General features: G+C 39.5%; 3 protein-coding genes and 1 long non-coding RNA gene across 7 annotated transcripts; 3 read left to right on the forward strand and 1 right to left on the reverse strand.

Annotated features, from left to right (window-relative positions):
• Positions 1–107: 107 nt before the first annotated feature.
• Positions 108–14047, forward strand: tmcc1b (transmembrane and coiled-coil domain family 1b). 3 transcript variants are annotated; one of them, XM_023414185.2, is made up of 8 exons: positions 108–169; positions 3460–3634; positions 5788–5831; positions 6636–7410; positions 9661–10080; positions 10731–11215; positions 11314–11449; positions 11528–14047. In XM_023414185.2, exons 4-8 carry the CDS (start codon positions 6811–6813, stop codon positions 11840–11842), a joined length of 1956 nt encoding a protein of 651 aa, XP_023269953.1. In that variant the 5' UTR covers positions 108–169; positions 3460–3634; positions 5788–5831; positions 6636–6810; the 3' UTR covers positions 11843–14047. The 3 variants fall into 3 exon arrangements, with proteins under 3 accessions (XP_023269953.1, XP_023269955.1, XP_023269954.1); XM_023414187.2 differs by having other exon boundaries at positions 7148–7410; XM_023414186.2 differs by lacking the exon at positions 108–169 and adding an exon at positions 1119–1207.
• Positions 14048–15929: 1882 nt separating this feature from the next.
• On the reverse strand, positions 15930–17247 carry h1m (linker histone H1M). The gene is made up of 5 exons (XM_023414080.2): positions 17031–17247; positions 16669–16925; positions 16482–16590; positions 16338–16393; positions 15930–16237 (listed from the first exon to the last, which is right to left on the reverse strand). Exons 1-5 carry the CDS (start codon positions 17122–17124, stop codon positions 15968–15970), a joined length of 786 nt encoding a protein of 261 aa, XP_023269848.1. The 5' UTR covers positions 17125–17247; the 3' UTR covers positions 15930–15967.
• A 2648-nt stretch (positions 17248–19895) lies between these two features.
• On the forward strand, positions 19896–26004 carry LOC147818695 (uncharacterized). 2 transcript variants are annotated; one of them, XM_087176020.1, is made up of 12 exons: positions 19896–20018; positions 20702–21013; positions 21653–21703; positions 21800–21859; positions 22019–22057; positions 22136–22186; positions 22258–22335; positions 22831–22932; positions 23467–23507; positions 23917–23983; positions 24309–24349; positions 24470–26004. In XM_087176020.1, the coding sequence occupies exons 2-12, from the start codon at positions 20917–20919 to the stop codon at positions 24560–24562; spliced, it is 720 nt and encodes a 239-aa protein (XP_087032146.1). In that variant the 5' UTR covers positions 19896–20018; positions 20702–20916; the 3' UTR covers positions 24563–26004. The 2 variants fall into 2 exon arrangements, with proteins under 2 accessions (XP_087032146.1, XP_087032147.1); XM_087176021.1 differs by lacking the exons at positions 23467–23507; positions 23917–23983.
• A 456-nt stretch (positions 26005–26460) lies between these two features.
• LOC147818696 (uncharacterized) lies at positions 26461–27345 on the forward strand. Its single transcript, XR_015437720.1, has 3 exons — positions 26461–26515; positions 26607–26897; positions 27173–27345. It is a non-coding gene; the product is annotated as an uncharacterized LOC147818696 (long non-coding RNA).
• Positions 27346–27362: the final 17 nt, after the last annotated feature.

The raw sequence follows: 27362 nt of genomic DNA on the forward strand, positions 1-27362 counted from the left end.
TCCTGGTCATAAACACGGTACTGACTAGGTACCGCGCGCAAGATGTGGGACGGTGAGCTGTCTGCTGCTCAGCTGTTCTGACGCTGAGCACGCTATTTGACGTCACCGTGGGAGTGTTCCACCGTCGGGAGAAATGAACGGTCATCAACACAATCCTCTCAGCGCCCATGTAAGTCCTAGCCAGCAAAACACTCGTTTTGCGAACTGCTCTATGAATGAAATGAAATTCCATATGCTTTTATCCGGCCTGTTCAAGGGTCACGGTTGGTTAGCGTTATTTATCCTTTTGTTGCTGCCGCCTGGCGCTGTGCCCTGTTTGCCTGTAGCTAACCATGGCTGGAGCTGAAGCGATATTTTTTTTTAGCCTGAGAGCCTAGCCAGCCTGCTAACTGACAGGCTGAGTGGACGGGCTGCGAGTAAGCGCCTGTTTTGCCACCCTGGATAGTCGGGGTGGGCGATGTTAAGGTGTATCTTAATGTGATTGATTACCAAAAGAGAATTAATGCCTGCGCTGTATAGAGAAAACATGTAAAGGTTTAACTTTGGGGACAATACTCAGGCCTGATAACAGTGATATTTTCCACAGCGGCCAGACCAGGATGTGCTAGATTAATTGCACTAGCGTCACATTTAGCTGACTGAACAGTTTAGACTTTGTCCTCAATAAGCACTGGATGATATTACCTATATAAATAGGAGACTCTTAGCTAATGCAAACCTATACTGGAGGAACTGTACCGATACGCCATCATGAAATACAAGACTCCCAAGGTGTGATTAAGAAAGCCTAGAAGGAGTATGTGACAGATGGCCAACCAACACCTCCAATCTAAACTCACCCTGTCTGTTTTATCCATTCACACCTGTGAGGGCTGTTTGATGCCGGTTGGACCGGATTCTGCTGCATTTCCGGAAAATAATGATGTTGGATTTTTAATGGTTAGATTACATATTTATTGTAGAGCTGGTTAAGACAAAAATGGATACCGCAATATTTATAACTAAGTGACATGTGGTTATAACAGTCGGTACAATATTCAATTTAAGATACCAGAGTTTGATGGCCAACAACACAACAACCTCATTTACCTTCATGATTCCGGTCCATCTTTGTTTCATCGTTGTTTTTTTCAAACAGGGGAGGAGACTCTAACATATTATTACCGGTATGCATTAATCTACTGGATTATACTGGAAAGCTTGTCAGGTGTGTATCACATTACACGGTGGCCACCATCTAATTTATGCATTCAAATCAGTAAAATTGAGGTTGGCCAATGAACTTGAATGTAAAAGTACATGAGCAGAGAGGTCTATCAGCAGCTAGAGCAAATAATGAGAGGTAATTTATGTTTGGTAATCAGATGCAGGTCTCCTCCCTGCCTCCTAGCCAACAGCATTCATGACCTGCCGTTTCTCAAAGCCTGTTCATCCCTTTTGAAAAAAAATCTGAGCAGCAAAAACAACACAAACTACTCAGAGAATTTAAAGGCTATGCTCTGGTTGTAAAGCTCTCACAATCCATTGGAACCAGAATGGAGTTTTCAGGTTTTCAGGTGAGCTCACTTCACCTGGAGGGCGGGTAAACACTTTTAATTACAGACTCGGGTCATAAATGCTGCTGTTATACGTGGCAGGTGTTTAGTGCCAAATATTCCGTATACAGACTGTCTGCACGTAAGGTAACACAACGCCATGACCTCGCCCCGCATAGTAACACCGGTGTGCACCGTGAAGTGAAATGAACGTTCTCCGGTGCAGCACGTTAGCTTGTACTGCTAGCTACTACACGAGCAGACAAGCCATCAAATCGTGGACAGGGATGGTTTTTACTTTATCTAATGCAACGGCTTGCAACACCCTACAATAAAATGATAAACTACATTGGCGGTTTCAGCAAATATGTCTTACTGTTGTGTGAATTTAAATTCGGGCCTGTGAACGTTGGCTAGTGAGTTGCTAATGTCATCCTCTTCTTATCTGTAGCTAACGTTAAACCGTTGGGCTCAGACTATTTGCAGTAACATCATAACTTTACTCTCATATAAAGTGTAGTATCTGTATACATAATTTACTTTATCACAAAGTCTGCTTTTTACGTGTTGAGCATTATTACATTTACATTACATGTAATTGCACCGAATGCACCTGTTACCTATTGAGTAATTAATCAACCTAAGCTGTATGCTCATGGTAAGCTCTGCAACGTATAGCGTGCTTACATGAAAGCTTTTCATTTGCGCGATAGTCTAATGAAAAGGAAACTATTGTGGGTAATAACAGTAGATGTTATTACTGACAGGATGGTGGTTGCGATCGGCTCGTAATGCACCATCAACGGTAACATCCAGGGAGAGATGTTTGTATTACAGTATAGTTACTGTACATTATTGTGTTCACCGTTTATTGTTTAAATGTCATTTTATCTCAGTTGTGGTTCTACAAGACAGGCAAATGGTTCATGTCCTGCAGGTATCCTCAAGGGGGCTATTCGGCACCATTAATTAACATTACACAATGGATTAAGCTAAAAGGCCTTGGAGGCCTGCCCTGAACAGAATTAACACACATGTTTTCACTTTGCCATTTAAGTTATGAAACTACAAACTTGTATGAGCTTCTTGTCAAAACAAAAGGCTGTACTGGTTAGTTTCAAATGTTAATGTGTTTAAATGTCAGTTCACACAATGGGCTTCCTTACATGTAGACCCTGTGGCTTAATACATTTGAAAGTAGGAGGAGGATCAAAACCTCAGCTCAGATGGGGAACATTGATTTGGCTTTAACTTATGTGACATTTAAGGTACCCTGTGGAGTTTTGACTGCAAAACTGCACAGATTTTTATTCTTACACTATAACATTGTATTGCTTTAGAAAGTTAGTAGGGTGAATGTACTAACAATTGCCTAATAACACATTTAGCAGACATAAATAAGCAAATATTTTGATCATTTCTGTGCACTTGATAAATGTAAGTAAATCTAATATTCACTCTGCCTTTTAGCTCAGTTTTGGCTTCTGCTAACTCCTAATGATAATATTTTGGTTTTAGTTTCCAAGATGCTGCACACACCCTCCAGACAAAGTCAGCAAGACTTTGTCTTTGCTGTTTGGTTTGCTGCCTCCTGCTGCTGACCACAGGGTCGAGGAGAGTTGAATTTGCAAGATCTAATAAAATAATGTCTCGATCGTCTAAACATTTGTATGTTTCTTTGATTTATTTGGGTCCATATTTGCTTTCACGCTAGTCTGCCCGGGGTCTACAGACATTTCTTTACTGTGCCACAAGTGGGCAAAAACTCTTCATGGTATCCTTAACATTTGGCCTTTGTAGTTCTAACACACACCATGTCTGTGCAGAACCACTGTTTTGTTCTTCAAGAAAAATTGTCAGCTTGCAAAATGTCAGCACTAAGTTTCTCATGCTCTCTTGCCTGTGTTTCTGTTTTTCGTTGCAGCATGTGATTTTCCTAAATGTCCTTGGAAACAGCTGACTAAAGTTTGACAGCTATCTCACTAGATTTAATTTGGAAGAATTACCCAAAGAGTGGCGGTGGAAATTCACTTGGATTATTAGGCCTTTTTCCTGTATTGATAGACCCACAAATCATCTGCTGATGACCACATCTGAAGGTATGTTTATCTGAAGTAAGATTCTTGCTTAGCTGGGTACCTCTACCGTAATAAAAGTTCATCATATTTGACTTTGAACGTATTGCTACTGAACAATGCTATTGCTATTACTGTACTGTACACACCATACCATAAAATGTATTCAATCAATTTTCACTTGTATTTTCCAATGTCTTTTTTGTGAGTTCTACTCATGACTGTTTATAGGAATATTGGAGTAATAGACCCATGCTGTAGCAATGTATCTTTAACGCAAGTAAAAGCTTAAATGCTCCTAGACATGCACAACACTCTGTAGATGGTGTGACCTTGGTTCACTGCATGTACAGAGAGTGATAGGCGAATGTTGGTTGACCCACTTCAAAGGGAACACTTTGCCCTCAGCCTGGAGGAGCCGGACATCATTGTTTTTTTTTTTATTGTAGATGAAGGATATAGTTCCAAGACTGTGTGGAGTGTTTGTTCCTATGTCTTGTCTTGAGCTTACAATACTTACTGCATTGCATTGCACTGAATATCTGTTATGAGCAGTGGTACATGATCAGGGGATGTGGTTGGAGAGTTTTTCTGTAAGACGAGAGGCACCTATAGATGTGGCTCAGTGATACAACCAAATTGGTTGCCAGTGGTCTGGTTATTTCATTTTTTACAGTATTGTGTTTACAGAGGGAGGGATGCTTCAGGCAAACAGTCCTGTTTTTTTCATTTGTTCTAATGACTGAAATGAGTGATGGGAGTAAGTGAACAGTAATAAAATTTAAAAAATGAAACAGTCATTATTCAAGCATGTTGATCAGCAAGAATTGGCTAGGATACTCTTCATTATTAATCTATTTCCTACCACTTACCGTTCAACAGTGCTTTCTTATCACACACTACTGATCTAACAGCAGGAGCTGCACTGAGTCACTATGTATCACTAATGGAGCATTTCACTGTCTTTTTGTCAGGAGATTGTGCTGCTGGCTTGTTAAACGATACTTAGCTCTGCTGAATCATGGAATCATTTTTCCATTTGTCTGCACAAATGTACCAAGTAGTTGTGTATCATATAGACCATATATAAACTTTGGATATTTTCTTCAGGTCTCAGTCAAACGTGCAACACACTACGATTTGTAAAAGAGCCTGTGTGGGGGCTCAAAGACTTAAGGGAGGGCTAATCAGAAACTTGCTGCTGAAGGAGATTATATTCCAGTCTATGTGAAAAGCACTAAGGTCTATAGTTTCTCATGCTTAGTAATAGCTGTGATATGTAATGCAGAACAGATGCTTTGCAAGCAAATCAAACCTTCCAATTTACAGTACGTTTTTACTATGAATTACTATCGTACTACAGAATTGTACATTTTACTGCTGCTGAAACCCAGGACAGCCAATATTTTGGTTTTGATTCAATGCAAGTGAAACATGCATTCACACAGCAGATATGAGCTCTGGTATGAGAAATGGCTATACTTGAGGAATTACTGAATTTTCAGAAATGCGTGATTAGCTTGCAGTTTCATTATTGGAAATTTTGTAGAAAACGTATTTATTTTATTAATAACCATGGAATGTTTATGCTGTAAATGTTGATGTTGTCAAATAACCAGAGGTGCTGTTAAAAAATCTTTTTAATACTGAAACCCATCAGGTCATGTGAGATATCATCATAAATGAAAAAGGAAAGGAGGATCTTTCTCAGGTTAACGTCCCCCACCCCCTTGTATGTGCTACAGATGTGTTTTTCAGTGACAGCTTTTAGAAGTAGTCTTGAGCAGTGTTTAATGCCATGTTTTGAAGTTCGTTTCTATGTACAACTATAGTAGTACCATTACTTCAACATTATCTACAGCTAATGTCATGTTAATGTAGTCAAAGCATGTCATATAAACATTATGTGTGCTGTAATGTACAGTATTTTCCAAGGCTCCATAAAGTCGTTGACAGTTTCCTATGGTCAGCATGTTAGAAGCATTTGGTTGGTGTAATATTTGGTGTAGCACTTTTTTACATACCCATTATTACCAGTTACTGCTGAGTTAAAGGTTTGTGTCCAAGTCTGTTAATGTTTTTGTCATGCTACGGTGTGTCTATTTCTGTACCTTTTTTCCTTTTGTTTCGTATGGAGCATATTATTTATATTTTTTGTTTGTTTCTGCTTCATTTAGCCAACCCTGAGTTGTGAGTCAGAAGAGGAGAGGCTGGGCTGATGGTAAGCTCTCTGTCACACTCTATCTCACCTCTTCTCTTGCTTTCTCTCTCACTGTCTCATTATATGTTGGTAAACCAAAAGGGTTTTATGTAAGCTGTCATCTGAGAGCCAAAAAACGTGGAATGGTCCTTTACGTTACAGGGTTTATCCTTGTTATAAAATGAAATGCAAAGAGGAAACTGCTCTGGATCATTGAACACCTCAATCAGATAAGAATTAGATAACAAATCACTGTCCATTTAGAATTTCATTTACATTTTTCACACTTTGTAGTTTTTTTGTTAGCGTCATCCAAGCACTCTCAATTATGTTGATTTTATTAATTTCCATAACGAATACTTTCTGAAATGTATTAATTCAACTATCATGAGAGGTTTCGTACAGTTGGGCTCGAATGCCCCGAATGAAACAATGGAAAGTGATTTCACAAACAGCCAAAGGCATCAACCTTCAACATGCACAATAAAACAAACTTCAACATTTCAGAAACTGTTCTCAAAACCTTGTTTATTTTGTATATTTTGTTTTTTGCATTACTGGGTTGGCATTGTCATACATACCACTTGCTGTTTAGCTAAAAATGTTTTGTTTTTTCAGTAATGAATTGTTTGAGAAAAAGATGATTTGAAATTAATAAGAAACTGTCTTATGTTGAGCTTAAAGAAAATCATGATATGATCAATGGTCATGTCTGTGTCAACCCAGTTTTTGTTGCTTGGTGTTGGTTTATATTCTGCTGCTGCTTATTATGTTCATCACTCACTGCTGCATGTCATAATCCATTTTATTTTCCTTTTGTGGTAGACAAGCATGACATTGAGCCAAGCCACAGATGCATGCCCACTCAAAAGGCCCAACTGAGCGCCATCCCCTCTGCTCCCTGGCTTTCGACCAGCCTCTCAGAGGGGGGTGGTGTCGACGGGGCGTAGCTAGTCCCTGCGCGGCAAGTAGAACCTCACTGTGAAACTGGAGGTCTCTGATGGATCAGGGTAGTAGTGAGCAGAGTCCAGAGGAGCCAGACACAGGAGGCCGAGCAGAGCTGGAGGTCGGCAGGAGGGCGTCGGAGTCAGAGCACGGCTTGTCCAAAATCACCCATAATGCCCTGGAGAACATGGGAGCGTTGGGCCATGGCCTGAAGCAGTTCTTCCAGCCACAGCGCCGACGCTCCTCCGTTTCCCCACATGACTCCGCCTCATCCTGCGCAGGCGCCCCTCCCTCCGAACCCACTGATGTAGGGTCAGACGTAGGGGACGCTCCTGCCTCCTTGGCCCTCCCTTTGGATTCTGACAACCCTGCTGCTTCCGCCCCCCCTGCAGCTCTGAGCCGTGTTCTACTGCAGATCCGAGGTGGTCCACCAATGAAGCGAGGCACCAGCCTGCAGAGCCGCCGCAGCAAGGCGGGGGGCACTGGGGAACCCCCCCAGAAAGGTAGCCCCCAGATCCACAGGCGCAGCACCCATGAGGCCCTGCTGCAGTCTGGACGCCCGCGCTCCTCCTCCACCACAGACACACCCAGCAGCCCAGCCTTGGCTGACATGCTGCTGACCTCTGGTTACCACTCCACTGAGGAGCCTGACAAGGTGAGTGTCAGAGCCCTGTCAGGTGGTCTGGGGTGAGAAGTAAACCATGACCATGCAACAGTACAGATTTTGCTAAGTAGGAAGGTGATATTAGTCATTCACTAGGATATTTCAGTGTTATGAATAGGGCTATAATTATATGCAAGTATTATTTTAATTACTGATTAAACTGCAGATTATTTTTTTGATTAGTTGATTAATCGTTTTGGTTGCCCGTTATAACTTCCCACACCCCTAGGTGATGGCTGATAACTATTGCAATGTCACTTTCCAAGATGTAAATTTGCCAAGTCTAAAACAAATAGGCTGAAATCAGGACTCAACATGTTTCCTACAGTTAACTGTCTCCATGGCAACATTTCCTCCGCTAATATCCCCCAAAGCACAAAGAAAAGTGTAGTTCCAAAAGTAAAAACCTGTATTGTCCCAAATAAAAGTAACAAAATGTAAAACAATAAAAACTTGATGAAGGTGAGTTGTTTCCTTTTTGCACCTTTTTGCAGTATTTGTATTGTCTAATTGTTATTCTTAGAATAACTGCTAACAATTTCCTCTATTTGAAAACCTGTAAAAAAAAAAAAAAAAAAAAAAGAAATTAAAATGTTATATTTATAAATCTTTTGCCATAAAATTTGCTGTAGTAAATTACAAATGGTATAACAGAATATGGCATTGTTTTATTGAATTCAGTCCTAAAATTTTGTATACATAGAAAGTTTGGCCTTAGGACATAAAACATTCAGATTCAAATCATAATAGAAAGAGACACTGTGCAGTCATGAGGAAACAAATTGTATATGGTGGCTTTTTAGCAGTAAAAATAAAAGATAAAACCGACTGATGCACCAGTGTATGCGCAGGAACGTCTAAAGTAAGTGAACTGGAGAAATGTGTTTAAAAGGCTGTTAATGGTTTAGATGTGCCTGGATGAACCGGTGAATGGGGAGATGAGCTGTCAGTGGTGGAAGGTCAGAGATTGCCTTTGAGTGGTTGGTCACTATGTGCTTTAAGCCTTTCTAAATTTAGCTTTTGCTGCCTGAGTGTACTTCAGGTCAGAGAAGGCTTGCAGCGCTAAACAAACTCAAACTTGTTTCATGATTTGTTTTTTTTTTTTGACACTCAATGATCATCGGAATATGTAAACAACATCTGTGACAGAACAATCTCCGAAATGACAAAACAGGAGAAAGTAGACACCATACAACAGAGGCCATGCAACAGGTTTGGCTACTTGCAGAGGGGTGGAATTAAGTTAATCAACAGCAGTCAAAAGCAAGTTGGAAACATTGCACCCTCCTGTTCATCTGGTAAAACCTTTGACACATATACTTGTATACATATACTTATAATCGACATTTCTCAGCTAAGGTCCATTTATGGCCACTCAACAGCTGATACCAAGGGAGACAGCTTTCAGTCAGTAAAGAAAATTACTCTTAGACCATTCATTGTCTCTTAGTTGTGGTTTACTGATCTTTCAAAAAATAGCAATACCAATTAAAATTAGCATAACCCTGTCTTAATACCTTGGACATCTGGTAGTTTTGGACTTGACTGTTCAGTTTGCCCCTTTGTTAGGTTAAAGTGGTGATATTGTTGCTGTTGTAAATACTGTAATCACAACAAAGACTGAGGGAAAATTAGCATTATATACATTTGAAAACTAGACTAACCTGATCACAAGCCAACACTTGTTAAAACTATTTGTTCGCCAAGACGTTAGGTACCATAAGTCTCAAAAATTGGACATTTGCCAGCTTTTTATGTGTTTGTCCTTCAATACCATATTGTTTCCAGTATTGCATATCCTATCACAGCTGTAGTTGGTGTTAAGGGCAGATCTTAACAGTTGAAATTTTAATGAAATCTTCCTCTTTTGTACATTATCAGACAACATGACTTTCTACTCTCATTATGGGTCACATCATATACAGTAGGTGGCTCTAACATACAGTGCTTCCAGTTCAAAGTATAAGGACCTCACAGCTTTCACGTTTCCATTTGTGATAGATCTTTATTATTATTGGGCCATTTCATTTTGTATCAATCACAAAGATTTATTATTTACCTCTTGCCTCAGTGTGACCCCCAGGGCATCAAGTCGCTCATCCTGGAGTTTGCCCTGTGACAGATAATATATCTTTCTCCACCAAACACCAAATTAAAGTGATTTTAAAGTTCTCTGATAATGAACAAATAAATGTAAGCATTTTTTCACATTTATGGTCTTTTGTTTGTCTATTCCAACAGCTGGATCGTTATGATGGATCAGGCCCTGCTGTGTCACCCAATGCCCTCCCCTACGGCGCAGACGGGTATGATGTAGTTGACAGTACTCCAGACCCCCAGCGAACTAAGCAGGCCATCGCCCAACTACAACAAAAGATCCTCAAGCTCACTGAACAAATCAAGATTGAACAAACTGCACGTGACGACAACGTGGCTGAATACCTGAAACTTGCCAACAATGCAGACAAACAACAGAGTGCACGTATCAAACAGGTGTTTGAGAAGAAGAACCAAAAGTCAGCTCAGACTATTCAGCAACTGCAGAGGAAGCTGGAGCACTATCACCGGAAGCTTCGTGAGGTGGAGCACAACGGCATCCCTCGCCAGCCCAAAGATGTTTTTCGAGACATGCACCAAGGGCTGAAAGATGTTGGAGCCAAGGTGTGTGCTTTTTACTGACGCCTTCAATGTTCTTTGGTGGCAAAGTCCACTCTTAATTATTTGATTAAGGATTTATGTCATTTTATTGGTAAAAGATTACATGTTTAATAATCCCTTTCCACCTTAATGAAAATATTGTTCAGGACATTTTCAGCCTATTGTACGTGTTTACTGTGGTTAACGCAGATGGTTTATAGGCCCTGTTCAGACCAGGTATTAACGTCCGTCTTGGGTGATCCGATCACAAGTGGACAGCTGCGAGTCCAGGTGTGAACACACCCAGGAAGCATTTAGGACGCATAGTCCTGCCACAGTTTCACAAAAAAACGAAAATTTTTACTTTTTCAAATCGATAAAACTTTATTTCATTGTTGAGCTGTGCACAGTGCAAAGATTCTCTCAACCCCTCTTGTCCTGTTCTCGCTGTCTCTCTCTATCTCACACTCACACATTGACAATGGACCTTTCTGTCGGATTGGTTTATTTGCATTTAAAACTGGGAATTGAGATCTGATCATAAGTGGTCTCTTGAGACAGGTGTGATCTGACGCGTCCAGAGCTGACCACTTGTGATCGGATCACCTAAGACGCATGTAAATGCCAGTTCTGAACAGGGCTATAGAGTATTGACCCGATCTTGCTGATTACAGGTGACAGGTGGCTTCTCCAGTTTCTCTCAAGCCACTCATTCTGCAGCTGGAGCTGTGGTGTCCAAGCCTAGAGAAATTGCTTCCCTCATTCGCAACAAGTTTGGCAGCGCTGATAATATTGCAGCCCTGAAAGACTCTTTGGATGAAACCCAGGGAGATGAGGGTGTTGGCTCTGGGGCAACGAGGACCCTTGGGACAGGACAGATGCAGTCCAGCCCAAAGTTTGGCAGTGATGAAGACTGTTCTAGCGGTACATCTGGCTCTGCAGGAGCCAATAGCACTACTGGAGCCCCTGGAGGCCCCCCTAGTTCCAAGGGCAATACCCTTGATCATGCCCAGGCCTCAGGCTTTGACGCTGTTCTGCATGAGATCCAAGAGCTCCGGGAAAACCAAGGTCGACTTGAGGAGTCCTTTGAAAACTTAAAAGCCCACTATCAGCGGGACTATACAATGATCATGGAAGCCCTGCAAGAGGAACGATACAGGTAGCATATCATATCCTCTATACTGTAGAATAGTAGGTCTGTATGGGTGGAAGAAAATGATGTGTTCTTGATGTACATTTGTTTTCACTATTTTGCAGGTGTGAACGTTTAGAGGAACAACTCAATGACCTGACAGAACTGCACCAGAATGAAATTCTGAACTTGAAACAGGAACTAGCCAGCATGGAGGAGAAGATTGCTTACCAGTCTTATGAAAGAGCAAGGGACATTCAGGTAAGCCTCACTGGAATGAACATGTGTCTAATTTGTCATTACAGCTATTTCACTGACAGTTTTGTCTCTGACCTGTAGGAAGCACTGGAGGCATGTCAGACACGTATCTCCAAGATGGAGCTGCAGCAGCAACAGCAGCAGGTGGTGCAGCTGGAGGGTTTGGAGAATGCTACAGCGCGGACTCTTCTTGGAAAACTAATCAATGTGCTGCTAGCTGTTATGGCAGTCCTTTTGGTGTTTGTGTCCACGGTGGCGAACTGTGTCGTCCCATTAATGAAAACACGCAGTCGCACGCTTTCTACGCTGCTCCTTGTAATCCTCCTTGCCTTCCTCTGGAGGCACTGGGATGCCATTTCAGAGTATCTGCATCGCTTTCTTCTGCATCCAAGATGACCGGCTTGGAGAGTCTTATTTAAATGAAGGGACAGAGGGTTTGGGGCTGATGTGTTAAGAGGAGACCCATACAGGGAGTTGAATCTAAATAGTCCTACCTTTTCTTCTTCTTCTTCTGCAAATTCTCAAAACACTTAGGAGGATTGCATCAGAGGTTTGTCACTTTATCACTTTGTGAGATGTGTTTTTGAGAAGAAGAGAATAAGGGGAGAAAGGGTTGGGTATTTGGTATCGACTTTCTATCTTTGGTGCAGTTGTGGCACAAACACATACTGCAAGGGTGAGTGGGGCATAGCTGAAGGAGGGGCTGAGAGAACTGCACACGTGATTTCTCTCTTCTGAGTGAATTTGTTTACATGTGGAAAACTTTGTATTGTTTCCCCACAGAAGAAATTGTAATTCAGAGTTTTTATTACTTTTAAGCTGATCCAAGTGGTATTGTTTTGAAGTCACTGCTATTTTTAATACAGGTGTTGTAATTTAATTTTCTGTCAACTGTAATGAGCTGACAGTGTTCTGCTAATTTAGTTAACCATGTTCTCTTTTTGTAAGTTCTCTCTCTTCTGGTCTTGCCTTTCTGTTTTTTCAGTCTGCCCTTTCCTTCCCCTTTTTCTCAGTCTTATCAAATTTCATTTTGTGTGACCAACTCTCCCTCTTCTTGCTCACTACACTCTGAAGAATGGGGTGCTTGCACATCAGCTACATTGCTCTGGAATCAGACTTGTCACTGTATCAAATAGTAGTGGGTTCTTGACTTGTTTCTTTTGGATATGTGAAGTCAATAACACTGGTTCTGCCACAACCAGGATATTACTATCAAGAACATTTAGTTTGGAGTTGTGACCCTGAGCTCTGGGCCAACTGGATCCTACTGTCCTGGTGGCTTTTCCACTGCAGAAGAATAATCTATGAACTGAATTAACATACTTGAAGAGCGGTTAAAGTGCTCAAAGACTCAGTGCTTCCGTACTGTTTCTGTTAGTGACAATGAAATAGTAATACTTTTTAGTTGATTTTTTTTATTTTTTAAAAACAAATAAATTTGCTGTTTTAAAAGGTGAAATTTCTAACATATTTGTCTGCAATGCAAAGATGTGACAATACATTACAAAAAAACTCTTGTTGGGGTCATTTTGGTACACTTGTTGGCCAGTAGTAGTATTTCTCATTGGTGAAAGAATCCATCCACAAAAACGCTAACAACTTACACTCAGTTGGCAGTTTATTATTAGGTACACATAGCTAAAACTGTTTTAGAGAGGTGTTTATTCAGCTATCATTTTGGAAGCTGCAGTTTATGATCCTGAACTGTGTTGCAGTATATGGACAGGTGTTTCTGTTATGTCATCTACCCCATTTATGTTACTGAGGGTACGCTGAGGAACCAAAACACCTCAAAGTTTTATTATATTTATCATCAATACAACAGCACTCCCACCATTATATATCATGTACTGAGGATCTGTCTCTAGAGCAGCATTGTCCTGTGAAGGCAAAGTCCTTGATACCTTGGACAATTTTTGCTTTTGACTTAACCTTTTCATCAGACCCAGTGAGTTATGGGTGAGTGAGGCTGTTTGCTAACAGGTGCAACAAAGCCAACAGGATAGTCAGTCAGGTTCAGTCTGTACAGCCCACAGTCCTGAGAGGAGGTAATCAGGTGCAACAATAATCACCAGTATGGGTTTACTAAGTGTACACAGCATTTTATAGACCTTTTATATTTCCCCTTCCTCATGCACCTCGGAGGTGGATGAAGTCATGCTAGACACTGCTGCTCTGCTTTAAAACTTCAACTTGGCTCAGTTTCATTCAGTAAACGAATCCAGCTCAGCCTGACTCGATCCATTTTCCCTCAGTAGATCTAATATTCAATTGCTGAAGTTTACTTCTGACAACTTATCAAAACTACTCTAGCATAAAAAGTGCAGCTGTGACCAATGTTTGGGCTATTAAGCCTTTCAAAGTTAAAGTGTCCATTTCTGTTTCATAGTGTTAACATGCTGATTCATGGACTGTTTTGCCATTGTTAAGCAACACGAAACCATGTTAACAGTTGGTTGGATGTTAGCTGGCTAACTGCTAACAATAAACACAAAAACGTGAAGGTTTGTGTTGCTGTTCAAGGGATTAATTATAAATTGAATGTCGAGCACACTCATAACAGTATTGTATGCAGAATTAAACCATTTGGATAAATAATAATTATAATAATAATTATGCCAAATGAAAATCGACTTGACTTGAATTCAAGTGGCTAAGTTGTAGCCAGGTAAGTGCTATCTAGTTAGCTAGCAATACAAACACAAAAACTTTATTATCTGCAGATTTTTGTTTTGATTGCACATCTTTAGTCAAATCTTTACAAACATATTTGGAGGTGAATGCTCAAAGCTTCAAACATTTTACATCAAGGTAATAGCAATCATCAGACCTAAAGTCTTTGGAGCCAAGCAGTGTGCTTTCCTTGTACCTTCAGTATTTTTGGTGTGGGAACAAGCAGCATTTTTGTTCATACCATTATATGCACAAAGGGCCACGTTATTTTTTACATTTTATTACATAAATGATGAATGATGCAGTTCAGATAGAAACACTGGATAAAAGTGGTTGAGATTTTAATCTTGAACCAGACTAAAGGTTTTATGGAGAGATTCTCACCTTTAAGCAGAACTCTGATCTCAGTTTGTAATGTTTTTATATATTGTGTACAAAATTCATTTGAGCATGACTGTCCTAATACTATTGCAGGAGCACCTAGACACCCCTGTAACTCCAAGGACGATACGCCCAATCATGCCCAGTCCTCAGGTTTTGATGCTTAAAAGCGCTCGGGAAAAACAAGGTCAGCATGAAGGCTTTGAAAACGTTCAAACCAGAGTACTTTAATCCAGTAAGCACATGCTACCTGCATCATTCTTCTTCTCATTGGTGGTTGGTTTTAAATAAGCATGTAATATTTGGGAACTGCACCAGAATTAAATTTTGAACTTGAAAGAGGAACTAGCCAGCATGGAGTAAAAGACTGCTAATCAGTCTTACGAAAGAGCAACAGATATTCATGAAAGTCTTACTAGAATAAACTATTTTTACAGCAGACATTTTGACATGTCATAGCAATAAACATTTGTGTAACTAATAACATTAATATAGGCTGTGTTTTGTTTAGCTGAGCATGGTCAGGGTCCTGGTATTGTGTGTATTAGTGAATATGACTAAATACATCTGTGCTTTTTCATCATGTGACCAATGCTGGATTACAGAACTAAGTGGACTACTGCCTCAGTACTCCAGGGGCTCTGAATGGTGTAGGTTTACTGATACCATCACTGAAAACCCATGTAGTCTAGGAATATGTACTTCTCCAGCATGTTATCTGATAAGAACCTTAAGGTGAGTCCAATGTTAAAAATCTTGATGTCCCATTTCAAAACAGGGATCTCCAAGTCAAAATCTAGATCTGATGTCTATTTTACTTAAGTTTTAAAATAATGTTTGTTAAATGTTGCATATTCTTAAACTTAAAATCAATTCACCATGAAGCATATCAGGCCAGGTAGTACTTAGTACTGTAGAAGATCTGTACATATTGCAGTGAGTGGGGCTGTCAGGGTGGTTTAACAGGAGCCCAGCACCTTTTTTTCTCCCATTGGGGGCAGTTCATTTTGTTGCAGCTATGACAAGTCCAAATATCTGCTATGGAAACGGGATACAACTCACTCAAGTGGTGCTGCTTACCGGTATGCAACTCCTTAGATTAGCAGTGACTTTAAAGTTTTGTCTGACCTGTAGGAGGTGCTGGAGGCCTGTCAAGATGGCGCTGCAGCAACAACAGCTGGAGTGTTGGGAGAATGCCACAGTGTGGACTCTTCATGAAAATGTATCAGTGTGCTGCTGGCTGTTGTGTCAGTCCTTTCGGTGTTTGTGTCCACTGTGACTAACTGTTGGCCCACCAGTTGTATTTGAAGCAGCAATATTGTATGTCCTGAAACGAGCAGAATAAAGACATACACAGCATCATGCTCCAAATGCCAAAAGTTTAAAAAGCACACAAGCTCATAAAGTTAAGATTTTATTGCAACAGTATAAAAACAAACAAACAAAAAAAACATCAGTCAACTAAATTTACTCTCCAGTTTTCTTCCCTCGCTTCCCAGTTGCTTTAGAGGCAGGGGCATTACTGCCCGCTTTAGCAGCCTTGCTCGTGGATGGTTTTCCCGCCTTTGCCTTTTTAGTGGACTTGGCTGCCTTCGATGCCTTTGTTTTGGTTGAAGCAGAGTCTCCCTCATCATCCCCCTTCTCTGCAGCTTTCTTAGCTTTTGGCTTCTTTGCTGGAGCAGCCTTTGAGGTAGCAGCCTCATCATTTTTCTTTGACTTTTTTGAAGGCTTTGAGTCCTACAACAGGAAAAAAAACAAACAAAATGCAACTCAGATAAATACAGAGGACATGAACCCTTGACACCCCCCCAGTCTCCAAGCATAAAAATATTCTCACCTCCTGTGAATTGGCCTGTTCCTGTTCCTTAACCCCATCTTTCTTCTTTTTGGCACCTTTAGGAATTTGCAAGCAATTAAAAACAGACACCTGTAAGATTGGCCTAAATGACCGTTTGGGTCAATTTTACCATTTTATTCTTACCTGCATTTGAAGGCTTCTTGGCTCCATCCTTGGCTTCTTTTGGAGCTTTTTGCACATTAGGATCTGTGTTCTCAGTTTTAAGCTTTGGCTCCTTGACTTTCGGTGCAAGCTTAAGACAAAACAAAATAGGCCCGATTAATGACGTTATTCGACCCCCTTAGGTGGAGCTGTAGATTTCATATCTTACCCTAAATTTTCCCATGGCGCCTGTAGTGACACTGGAGTTGGCAGGCCGCACCAGCGTGCCATTCTCGATTCCTTTTTTCAGGGCTCTACGAACCAAGTGCTTCAACCTAACCAAATCCACCGAGGGGTATTTCTGTTTAATATAGTTCTGTATCGCCTGGGATGAAACCCCTTTGCGTGAGTCCAACTCTTTAAGCGCCTCTTTCACCATAATGGCTGTGGATGGATGAGCTGCCAGTTTGCGCAGGGCCGCAGCATCTAGGGAACAAACAATATATACATTTTGAACACGCAACGGCTTTGGGAACTGGGACAGTTTAAAATATTAACTTCTCTCCGATTTATCGGCGTTTGCGCACAGACCTGATTTTGACTCAGCTTTCTCTTCTACTGGGGCATCTTTGGAGGATGACACAGTCGGATCAGCAGAGTCCGCTGCTTGCTTTTTAGGAGGCATTACTGCGAATATAATATTAAAAAACAAACACTACACACAAAGCAGGCTCTCTAAAGTCTAAAAATGCGCGACATGCACTTTTTGCCCTGTCTCCCACTTTATGCAGCTGCTTCCACTAAACTGAGAGCAGGTGAATCACATCACACCAGGTGCAATTGATTAGGGGTTGTAAATTAAAGCCATCAGGGGATCATGGCGGAAGACTGCATCCGACTTCTGCTGCTACTTTTCTGGCATTAGTTACCTTTTACCGTGTGAACCGGTGGTTTAAAAATAACCAAGCTGAAGGAAGGTGCACAAACTAAACCACCCGGCTTTCCTGTTCTTATCAGGTAACAAGGCATCCCCTCAAGTGGATGCGTCCATTATGTCAGGAGGGAAATAATGGAAAGATGACAGAACGAAACGGAAATACAAATTAAATGGTCCCAAAAACGAAAAGGAGGAGCTGAAAAGGTTATAGAAGGAAAAAAAAAAAAAAAAACTCGAGGCTGTTTTAGTTTTACAAATATTAAGGTAAGAGGGAATTTCAGACTAAAAGGACAGTAACTTTGGAAGATTTCTACTTGATTTTTCCAACTCGGATTGAATGTATTTTTACACAGAACTATGGATTTTGTCGCCCATCAATTTCAGTGGAAACATATAAGGAAGGGACCTTGTAATGGGCAGTATGAACAGGAGGAATAAGTAAAAACAGTTTCAGTGTACACATGTGCACCTGAATATAATTTTAAGACAGTCTTGATTGGAAAACACTGATGTAAGGGGACTACTAATCTCTATGACCTGTAACATCCCTCCCAGCAGTTACATTTTTCAGTAGAATCCACTATGTGTACAACTTGAAAATATTAAACTTAAATATTAAACTCCCCAGTGGCGGCACCAAAAAAGACACCGGCAGATAGCAACTCTCTCCTCCATGACACAACCTGGGCAAACTGAATGAAGGCCTGAAATCCACATGGACTGCACCTATTGTCACAGAAATTCTCTCATTTTGCTACAAACAAAAACGTACACCTCCAGAATGATTTCTAGGATGCTATGATTGCACAGATCTCTACACATTGAGGCCTGAAAACACTGTGTGACTTCTAACTCCTTCAACAACAATTGTATAATATTGCTACTGTATAGATTGGGTTGTAGGTATTGAAACTACTTAGATATTTGCACCAATCATTTGGCACTTCACAACCCTCATGTGAATGTTATATTAATCCCAGGTGTGTGTTGTTGTGTGACAGTGAAAGAGGTGCTCTCTTTGTTGGAGGCGGCTGACACAGCGGCGAGTAGTAAAAGTGTTTGCATGTGTTTGTGTGCTCTGTGTATGTGTCATGATACCAGAAAATTGGTAGTTGGTACGAATACCATTGAACACCAAATTCAATACCACAACAAACAACGGACAACAGAGGCTGCCGCCCACACAGTGTGCTAACACACATGCACACACATGCACACCTCCATATAGTCAGTGTGCAAGAAGTACTTTAAACTACTGTCACAATTCTCAAAGAATAATAGTTACATTTCAGGACATGAACATTTTGATGACTTATAAAGTTAATTGAAACTCACAGGTCCTGAATTCTGTGTAAAGATCTGGATGCCTGTCTTTGAGCTGCTTTGAGGTGTTTCTTCCTGTTGGTTATCTATAACTTTATCAGTCGTGTGCATCTGTGCGTGTGTGCGTGCGTGCGTGCGTGCGTGCGTGTGTGTATGTGTGTGTGTGTGTGTGTGTGTGTGTGTGTGTGTGTGAGAGAGTATGTAAAGTGTGGGGGTATCTCTGTGATTCACTTCTGATGCTTGCTGTGGTTTTCCTGTTCTGCAAAATGGCACTTGTGCCAGTGTAGTCAGTCACACAACTATCTTTGAAGGATCTTGGACAGTCTCAATATTCAGCTTCATCATGGCTGGACGCCTGTTTGTCATTCTAATGTGTAAGTTAAACCTCCTATACATTTTGTAATTAATGTAGGGCAGTGGTTCTCAAAGTGGGGTGCAGGGGTCCTTGATGGGGTTCCTGTTGGTCCCCAACAAAAGGGAATAAATTATTTTAACATAATTCCATCCATAAGTAACTATTTTGGTCAGGAGTTTCAAACACTTTCTGTAATAAAACGTCTAAAACTAAAAATCTTATCAGATGGGGGACCCTGGGACAAAACCATATTAAATGGTGATCTGTGGTCTAATTTGTCAGTTTAGGGGTTCCTCGATGTGAAAAACTTGGAGAACCACTGATGTCGAGTATTATAAACAAATGCAGATTTACACTGCAATTTGTAATTTAATTCATTATGTGTCAGCAAACCATATCACACCACTTTTATATTTGATCTTTTTATGCTTCCATGCTGAGAACAGCCAGCGCCGCAGGCAGTATTTCTGAGGTTGTCAAATTCTTGTGACTATCTCAGTAACACCTTGAGGGGATTGCTTCAAATTCGGCACAAACATTCACTTGGACTTAAGGATGAACTGATTAGAATTTGGTGATGAAAGGGTGAAAGTCAAGGTCTTTGTGACCATGTCTAATAGGATAAAATTATGGAGTGATGACATTTCATATACAAATGTCAACTTAACTGTGACATCATGAAAACACTTCTGATCATTGTTCAACACTGTAACTCAGGAAAAGGGACATTGTGACTATATGTTGTGCAGGGGGGCAATTCTAGGTTATGGTTTGAAATCTTATGTTATCTCACTGCCTGTGTTTTTGCTCTGTGCAACCTTGAGCTTGACTCCTACCTCTGACAGAATTGCACATTGTGTGGAGTTTTAATCTTCCTTTTTTTGAAGTTATCATTGAGATGTCTATTTACCTTGTTAACGCATCGTATTTCCAACAGGCTCCTTTCATCAGATTCAAGTTCAAGGTCAGTCTGATCTATCACCTTCGCTATGCTTTGCTGTTTTCAGTTTATTATAGTCTGTTAGCAATTTGTCCAATTTCAATTTTGTTGTACAGTATAATTTTCTTTACTTCCTCTAAATAACAAGTTTCCATTAGAAATATTATGACATTATGGCAAGTATTAAGAATTTGATATAACAAATGTTTTCCTCAAAATTTTCATGACACCTTTTACTTTAACTGAGTGAATCCACTGGTGATCACAGAGACACACTCGGTCACTTTCAACTGTAAGACTCCATTATCTGTTTTTGTGTCAGTATTTGTTCTACACTGTGGGGGAAGAAACTTTCTCGGTTTCTCTTGTCTGCAGACACTGACAGGTTTCAGGTATTAATAACTGACAGAAAAAAAGAGAAAGATGATTCAACAACTTCTTTTCCCAATAAAATGTCTGTGGTATGAGATGTTAATTTGATTTTGTTGTCAGATTCTACTTTAATTTGAGTAATGACTCTTATCGTACTGTAAGTCACTCTCACCTCAGAACATTTACAGTAAAACATGATGACTGAGGTTGGACTGTAGGACTTATGTGATTGTGAGCATTGTTTAAAATTATTCCTACGGTGCTACAACATGCAGTGTGCTTGTTAGCAGAATGGCACATTTTCTTTAAACAATTTTTCATTGTTCCTTTTGCAGGTCAAAAACCAGAGATAAGTCTTACATATTTTGATGGTGACCATTTTCTCTTCACTTGCTCACTGCCTGGATCTGCTAATGATTCAACAAGCTGTAACCTGTACTTTGGAGAAACAACTCGTCCAGTCCTAACTACAACTCTCTGGAGGACAAAATCCTCACCTAAACAGTTGTTCTGCCAGTTTACTGTCAATACAGATGATTTCCTGAGACACATGCATTTTGTTCAGCAAAAGGATGCCAGTTGTGATTACAGTTTGGGAAGTGAACGCAACTCTTTGTCTCCTCGTAGTGATGTAAAAAACTTGACTGGTAAGTCAGAGATGACATGGATTCACATGGCAGATTGACTTTATGTAGAGTCTAACCATGAACTTAAAGTCATGGAGAGGCTGCACTGTTGGGTTCGTAAATGATGCATCCACCACCACATGGCATATTATGTGTCTAGTGAAATAAGTGTAGTCCAATTATTTCTTCTTCTGGCATTATTTGATATATTTGTTGCTCGCAGCTCAGGGATTTTCAGTTGTTCACACACGGCCACTTCCTATCTATATCATGTCCAAATCCATGAGAGGTGACATCCTGTGTACATACTGTGAACTACAATATATTGACTTCTAACACGGAAATAACTTCTACGCTGTATGTGACACAGCACAACACTTACTCTGAAATGAATTAATTTTTTCAAGTGAATTGCAAGTAAATTGCAACTGAATTTCACGCTAATGAATGCACCAAAAATTTCAATCTGGACCAAAGTGGTGGATTGACTGATCAAGTGATATTTCCATCACTAGACCTATAAAAACAGAGTAAATATTCTCTGGTTATTAGTATTGAGCATTTTTGTGTTGAAGGGACAGTAACAGAAATAGCATGAATGTTAATTCATCTTTACATCCATAAAATTGACAGGTACAAATCTATTTCCTTTCTCTGCAGATATTGTGGAAAGAGAGTCACCCACAAAACCAGTGTTCTCCACAACCACAGGTAGGACATGCTGTACATCTGGACAGCAATATAGAACATCATCCCATATTACTTCTACACAATATTTTTCAAGTTGATTTTGTTTTTAATCACCAGGTTTGACTGTTAGCAGGCCTCATGCCTCCACTCCTGTAACTCCTGTGAAAACAGCATCAGGTAACAAAATTATAAATGTATTTTGTGTGCCATCACTGAATCACAAAGTACATGTTTCTTCTATTGCTGCCTGCTCAAATGACTGCACAAATACGCTGTTGCACACATTTTGTCCACATATAAAGCTGATGGCTCCAAATCAATTTTATTATTTTGTAGATATTGTGGAAATAGTGTCCACATTTACTACGACCACAGGTAGGACATGCTGCACATTTAAATAGAAATGTAGAACATTGTCATAAAGCGAAAGTTTTAAAGGTTTCAAATCAACAGGTCCGACTGTCAGCAGGACTCATGCTCCAACTCCTGTAACTCCTATAAAAGGTAAACAAAGTTACACATACTATGTAACTTTTTTCCTAGTATTATGAAATGCATGTTTCTTCATTCACTAGGTCTGACTGCTGCTAGACCAAGGAACACCAAGGAATGTGTTATTTCTACTTCCCTAACATCAGTGAAACCAGCATCAGGTAAAACAATTACTAAGTTTCTAATTAATTCACACAGATTAAAAAAATGCTCTTTCATTTGAATTGCAAGACTCCTCAAGGCAATGCTGTCTCCTAGAGATGACATTTTTATACAACTAAACTGCAACAGCAAATAGGTTAGCTTGAGGTAAAGTAAATAGATAAATACAATAAATAAGGTAAACTTTTGCTACTGGATTATGTTTGCTATGACAGTAATGAGGATACAGTATGTTATATTTCAATGCTAAAAATTGTCATCATCATATCATCTTCACTATGTTTGTGCTGGGAGTATGTATTTCTCAGCAGTGTCACAATGAAGCAACCTGTATTGCATAATTATGATGCTTAGCATGTACTTACCCTGAATTCAATTATTCATCATGTTCACAACTTTATTTATTCTACTTAAAAAGTTTAACTTTGTAGCAGTTGCGAATAAATGTTTTGTCTTTGATTTCAACTGATACTTGTTTGTGGCTTCAAAAACAGAAATGTGGATATGGAATTTTGTAATAGTTGCGACTGGTTTTGGAGTAACTGCGGGTGTCATCTTACTGGGACTGGCCCTTCTCTGTACCAAAAGAAGAAGCGGTGAGAACTATGTTGATTTATATGTCCAGTAATGTTTGATATAAACTGATCATTTTTTCCCCCAATGTACACACTTAAAGTATATGACTAAAATTTAAAATTTCATGGCAAAAATCTATCACCATCCCCATTAAAACAAATCAAGGCATCAAGAGATTTACTGTCAGTTTCAGAATGGAAAAAGTCAAAAACGTCAAACAAGCAGAAGTGAAAAACAAACAAATCCTGTGTCAAAGAACTGAATGTTTATAGTACTTATACAGTTGGATTTGGTGATCAAGGCTCTGCTGTTTGAGGAACTTCTCAATGAATCAGAGCTTCCCAACCCAGCTGTGAAATAGCTAATGACTATGAAGCATATCAGAAACAGTTGTAGCCAATACAGGTGCGATTTAAGTGCTCTGCCTAAACGCGTCTTATTCTCTTGGTTTTTTTGTTGGGTTTTTTTGCATTTTTATGAAAGATGCTTTTATATTTTTGCATTTATATTTTCGTCATTTAGTATTCTGAGATGTGTTTTGCCTTCTGATGCAGGTGATGTTATGTACCTGAGAAATCATAACCATGGAGAATTGGTAATTGAAAACCCGTCACGTTGTCTAAAATAAAACATTTGAAACACAAGGCCTCACCAGCCAGCGCTCTCACCTACAGATTACATTCATATACAACTAAACTGTAACAGTAAATAGGTTTTTGGGGAAACTTAATTGCTACTGGATTACATAATAAGGATAGATAGATAGATAGATAGATAGATAGATAGATAGATAGATAGATAGATAGATAGATACATACTTGATACTGAATGTTTCAGTATCAAGACATTATATTTGTTTTCTGACAAAATATCTGAGCTTGCACAATATCCTTTTGACAGCGCACAGCATTATTAACCTTTTGTTAAACCTAACCACAGATGGAATTCTAGATGTGAACCCTGGTTTTCGGTCTCTTCCTCTCCCTCTTTTCTGTAATTTAAAGTTACCAACAGGTAATGATGAATCCTACAGTGTGATCACCTATGTACCTGGTGCTGATAGTACTACTGGTGAGCTCTTTTTTGTAATTGAAAAAGCACCACAACAACAAACATAATTTTAGCATATTAACACCAGCACTTGACCCAAAAATGGGGCTGTTGTTTCCATAATATATTTACTGCCTTGTGATACAGGCAGATATGTAATCACTGTGGACAGAATTACTATCAAATTCCTGAAATAAATTGGGTGGAGTATACTGCAGGCTTAATTTAATCTACATAAACCTCACTAAACCTCACCTCACTATGTCTCTTTCTTTCTACAGATGGTGCAGTAAAATGTCAAACTGGACTAAACAATAATCTTACTGTGTGGTTCTCTTACTCGCAGGTTCTGGGAAACTCAACATTCGAGAGCCTCAGAATGAGGATGTGAGTGAGACATGAGGCACATTATTGAATTTATTTGCTTTATAGGTTTAAATATTATATATAATATATATAATATTATAGATTTAAAGAGCTCTTACATTTGGTGTCTTTCTTTTCTAGTCTGAACTATACCATGTGTACGCCACCATCTCTGACGAGCCGGCTGCATCAGCCCTGAAGGAAATGGTGTACAGCACCTCGCAGCTACACTGAGACCTGTACAGAGGAAAAAAAAGCAGCCGAAAAAGCTGTTTTTAAAAAATGTGTAATTTTTTACTTTGTTTTTTATACTGTATTTTATGACCTGACAGAGGGGAATTGATGGTAATATATGTGATCTGATACAGGCAACTGTGGAGGCCCTCTCTCCAAGCTAAAGGCAGCTGGGTGGCTTTTTATCTGTCAGAGAGACTAGGAGGTTAGAGAGTATCTCTAGGAGCCTTAAGATGTCACTGGAGAGTACCACAAGGCAGCGTCCAGGGCCCCCTTGTATTTATACTATAAAGTCTGCATTTATACTTTGTCTATCTTGTAGTCTAAATTGATTAAGTGAAGGAATGATTGTGACTTGGACATTACAGTAAGACTGATAGAGTAATCCTTGGATGTGAGTCAAGGAGTCATGTTGGGAAGTGATTTTGAGTGTGCTTACATGAACATGAGTATGGCAGTTATTCAGGAGATGATGCTTACATGGAACACAAAACACAGAAATGTTATAATAAGTACTTCTGTAAACATGACATGATAAACATGTTGATTATTACATGCTGTTTGCACAGGCGCATGTGACGTTTATAAATATAAAACATTAGTACATACATTCATGTTAAATTAATTCTGCAGGAGAGCATGTTGGGCATGTTGAGTATGTTGAATCATTTATATTTGAATAAATTTTTTCCTAAAAACTTCTGTAACTATGCACTATAAATACACATTCACACATCAAAAATATGTGCTACAGCCGTTATCTATTTCTCTTCAAAGTGGCTATTAGTACGTTTTCTCTGCCACTGAATCTGGGTCCTTGCTGGTTTCTTGGAGTGTTTTGAATCAGTGAGTTGAACGTTAAATGTAAAACATGGTCATTGTGGTTTCTGTTTCTGTAGGAAGTGGGACTGTCACTTGTTTGTGGCCTTTATTATTCCACAATAGAAAAATGGATATGGAAGTTTGAAGTGGTTGTGATTGGTTTTGGTGGAACTGTGAGAAACAGTTTAGAAAAGGACAGGCGCTTTTAGAAAACTACTTAGTTTGTGATAGATTGTATCACTGTCAATCACAGGCTAACTTCAACCAATCAGATTCTGCATCCCTCCCATATCTTATTTTTTTTAACTACCAGTGGAAGTGAAGCACAAAATGACCAAAACTGAGACACAAACCAACCTCTTTCAATCTGGTTGTCTTGCTCTTATATAAGGTGTCATAATCTTGTTGTGTCACAATCTGTCCATTAACTTTATGGTGTAGATTCTTGGTTTAGCAACTTAAAACTTTTGAGTCTCTATACTTACTGATATTGCATGAAGAATGCTGAAAGGAACCTGCTTTAAATGGCCCTGGATGTTTTAACTACTACAGAAGCACTGTTATGTTTTGACTGACATGATAATATGTAGGTTCAATGATAAAATAAAGGTTGAACTATATCACGTGTGCTGGGGTTGTCAGGAGCTGAATATGTTTCTGTGGCCTCTCTAAGTATTATTAGATTCTGTTGCTTGCTGTGCTTTTTCTGAGGGCGGGTCTTGCAAAAATGCTTCTTATGTAGGTCAAAGTAAGACATGTTTAGTCTTCTTTGGGGATTTCATGACAGTCACAGTATTCAGCTTCATCATGGCTAGACAGCTGCTGTTTGTCATCCTCATTTGTAAGTTAAACCTCCTATCTTATACATTTTCTCATCATTAATTTAGGTTCTTACACAAAAATACACATACACTTTTCCTTGCAAGCATCAAATGTAGTGTCAGCCCTTACAAAACGCTATCTGCATAAAATGTTGAATCATTTTTACAGTTGATTGACACAATTGCACATTAGTTGGAGTTTTAATCTTTCAACATTTCATTAAAATTGTTGATGAGTTGTAATTGCAGCTTTTCACTTGTTAATAAATTGTTTTTCAAATAGATTCTTTTGATGAGATCAAACTACAAGGTCAGTCCCTGATCTTAATATTTGTTTAAATGTCCATCTGTACTGCTATTATACATATTTCATACATATTTATTAATCTCTGCCTTTTCAGTCCTTCCTCCACCTAAACTGACAGTGAATCCACCGGTGATCACAGAGACAGAATCAACCACATTGAACTGTCAGTCTTCTTTTCCTGTGTCTCAATGTTATTTCTCCACGGAAAACGGAGGAACTGTCAAACCCCTCCCTTGTCTGCAGAAACTGACAGGGATTCAGCTTCTATCGATGGCAGCTCAGCGTGCACCTGTTGAGGTCAAAGTGATATGTTTTTACATTGTAAAGCTTGGAGAGAGAAATTCTCCATCTCCAAACAGTGACAAAGCCTATATCACCATAAAGGGTCAGTGAGTTTACTGTCATGTACTGATGTTATATGTTGCTACAAAATCATTGCAAACAAACACACTGATGACTTTCAGTATGGAGGTCATGTTCTAATAAGTATGGGACAAGATGTTTAAGGAGCATCAGATTTCTATCAAAATAATATTTTACTACAGTTAATGCATGCAGCCACAGGGCTTCCTATGCTGTGATAAATAAATCTAATGTTCGAAATGTTTTGCAATAAATGAAGTTTTACTTTTATAATTTTACAAATGCTTAAATTTCCAGGGCTTCCTAAACCTAAACTGACAGTGAATCCACCGGTGATCACAGTGACAGACTCAACCACATTGAACTGTCAGTCTTCTTTTCCTGTGTCTCAATGCTATTACTCCACGGAGGTCGGGGGAACTGTCAGACATCTCCCTTGTCTGCAGAAACTGACAGGGATTCAGCTTCTATCGATGGCAGCTCAGCG

The sequence above is a fragment of the Seriola lalandi genome, unplaced genomic scaffold, assembly GCF_002814215.2.
Source record: "Seriola lalandi dorsalis isolate HSWRI2012SDOR001 ecotype SW California unplaced genomic scaffold, Sedor1 jcf7180002054522, whole genome shotgun sequence".
In the NCBI taxonomy this organism is placed as follows: Eukaryota; Metazoa; Chordata; class Actinopteri; order Carangiformes; family Carangidae; genus Seriola; species Seriola lalandi.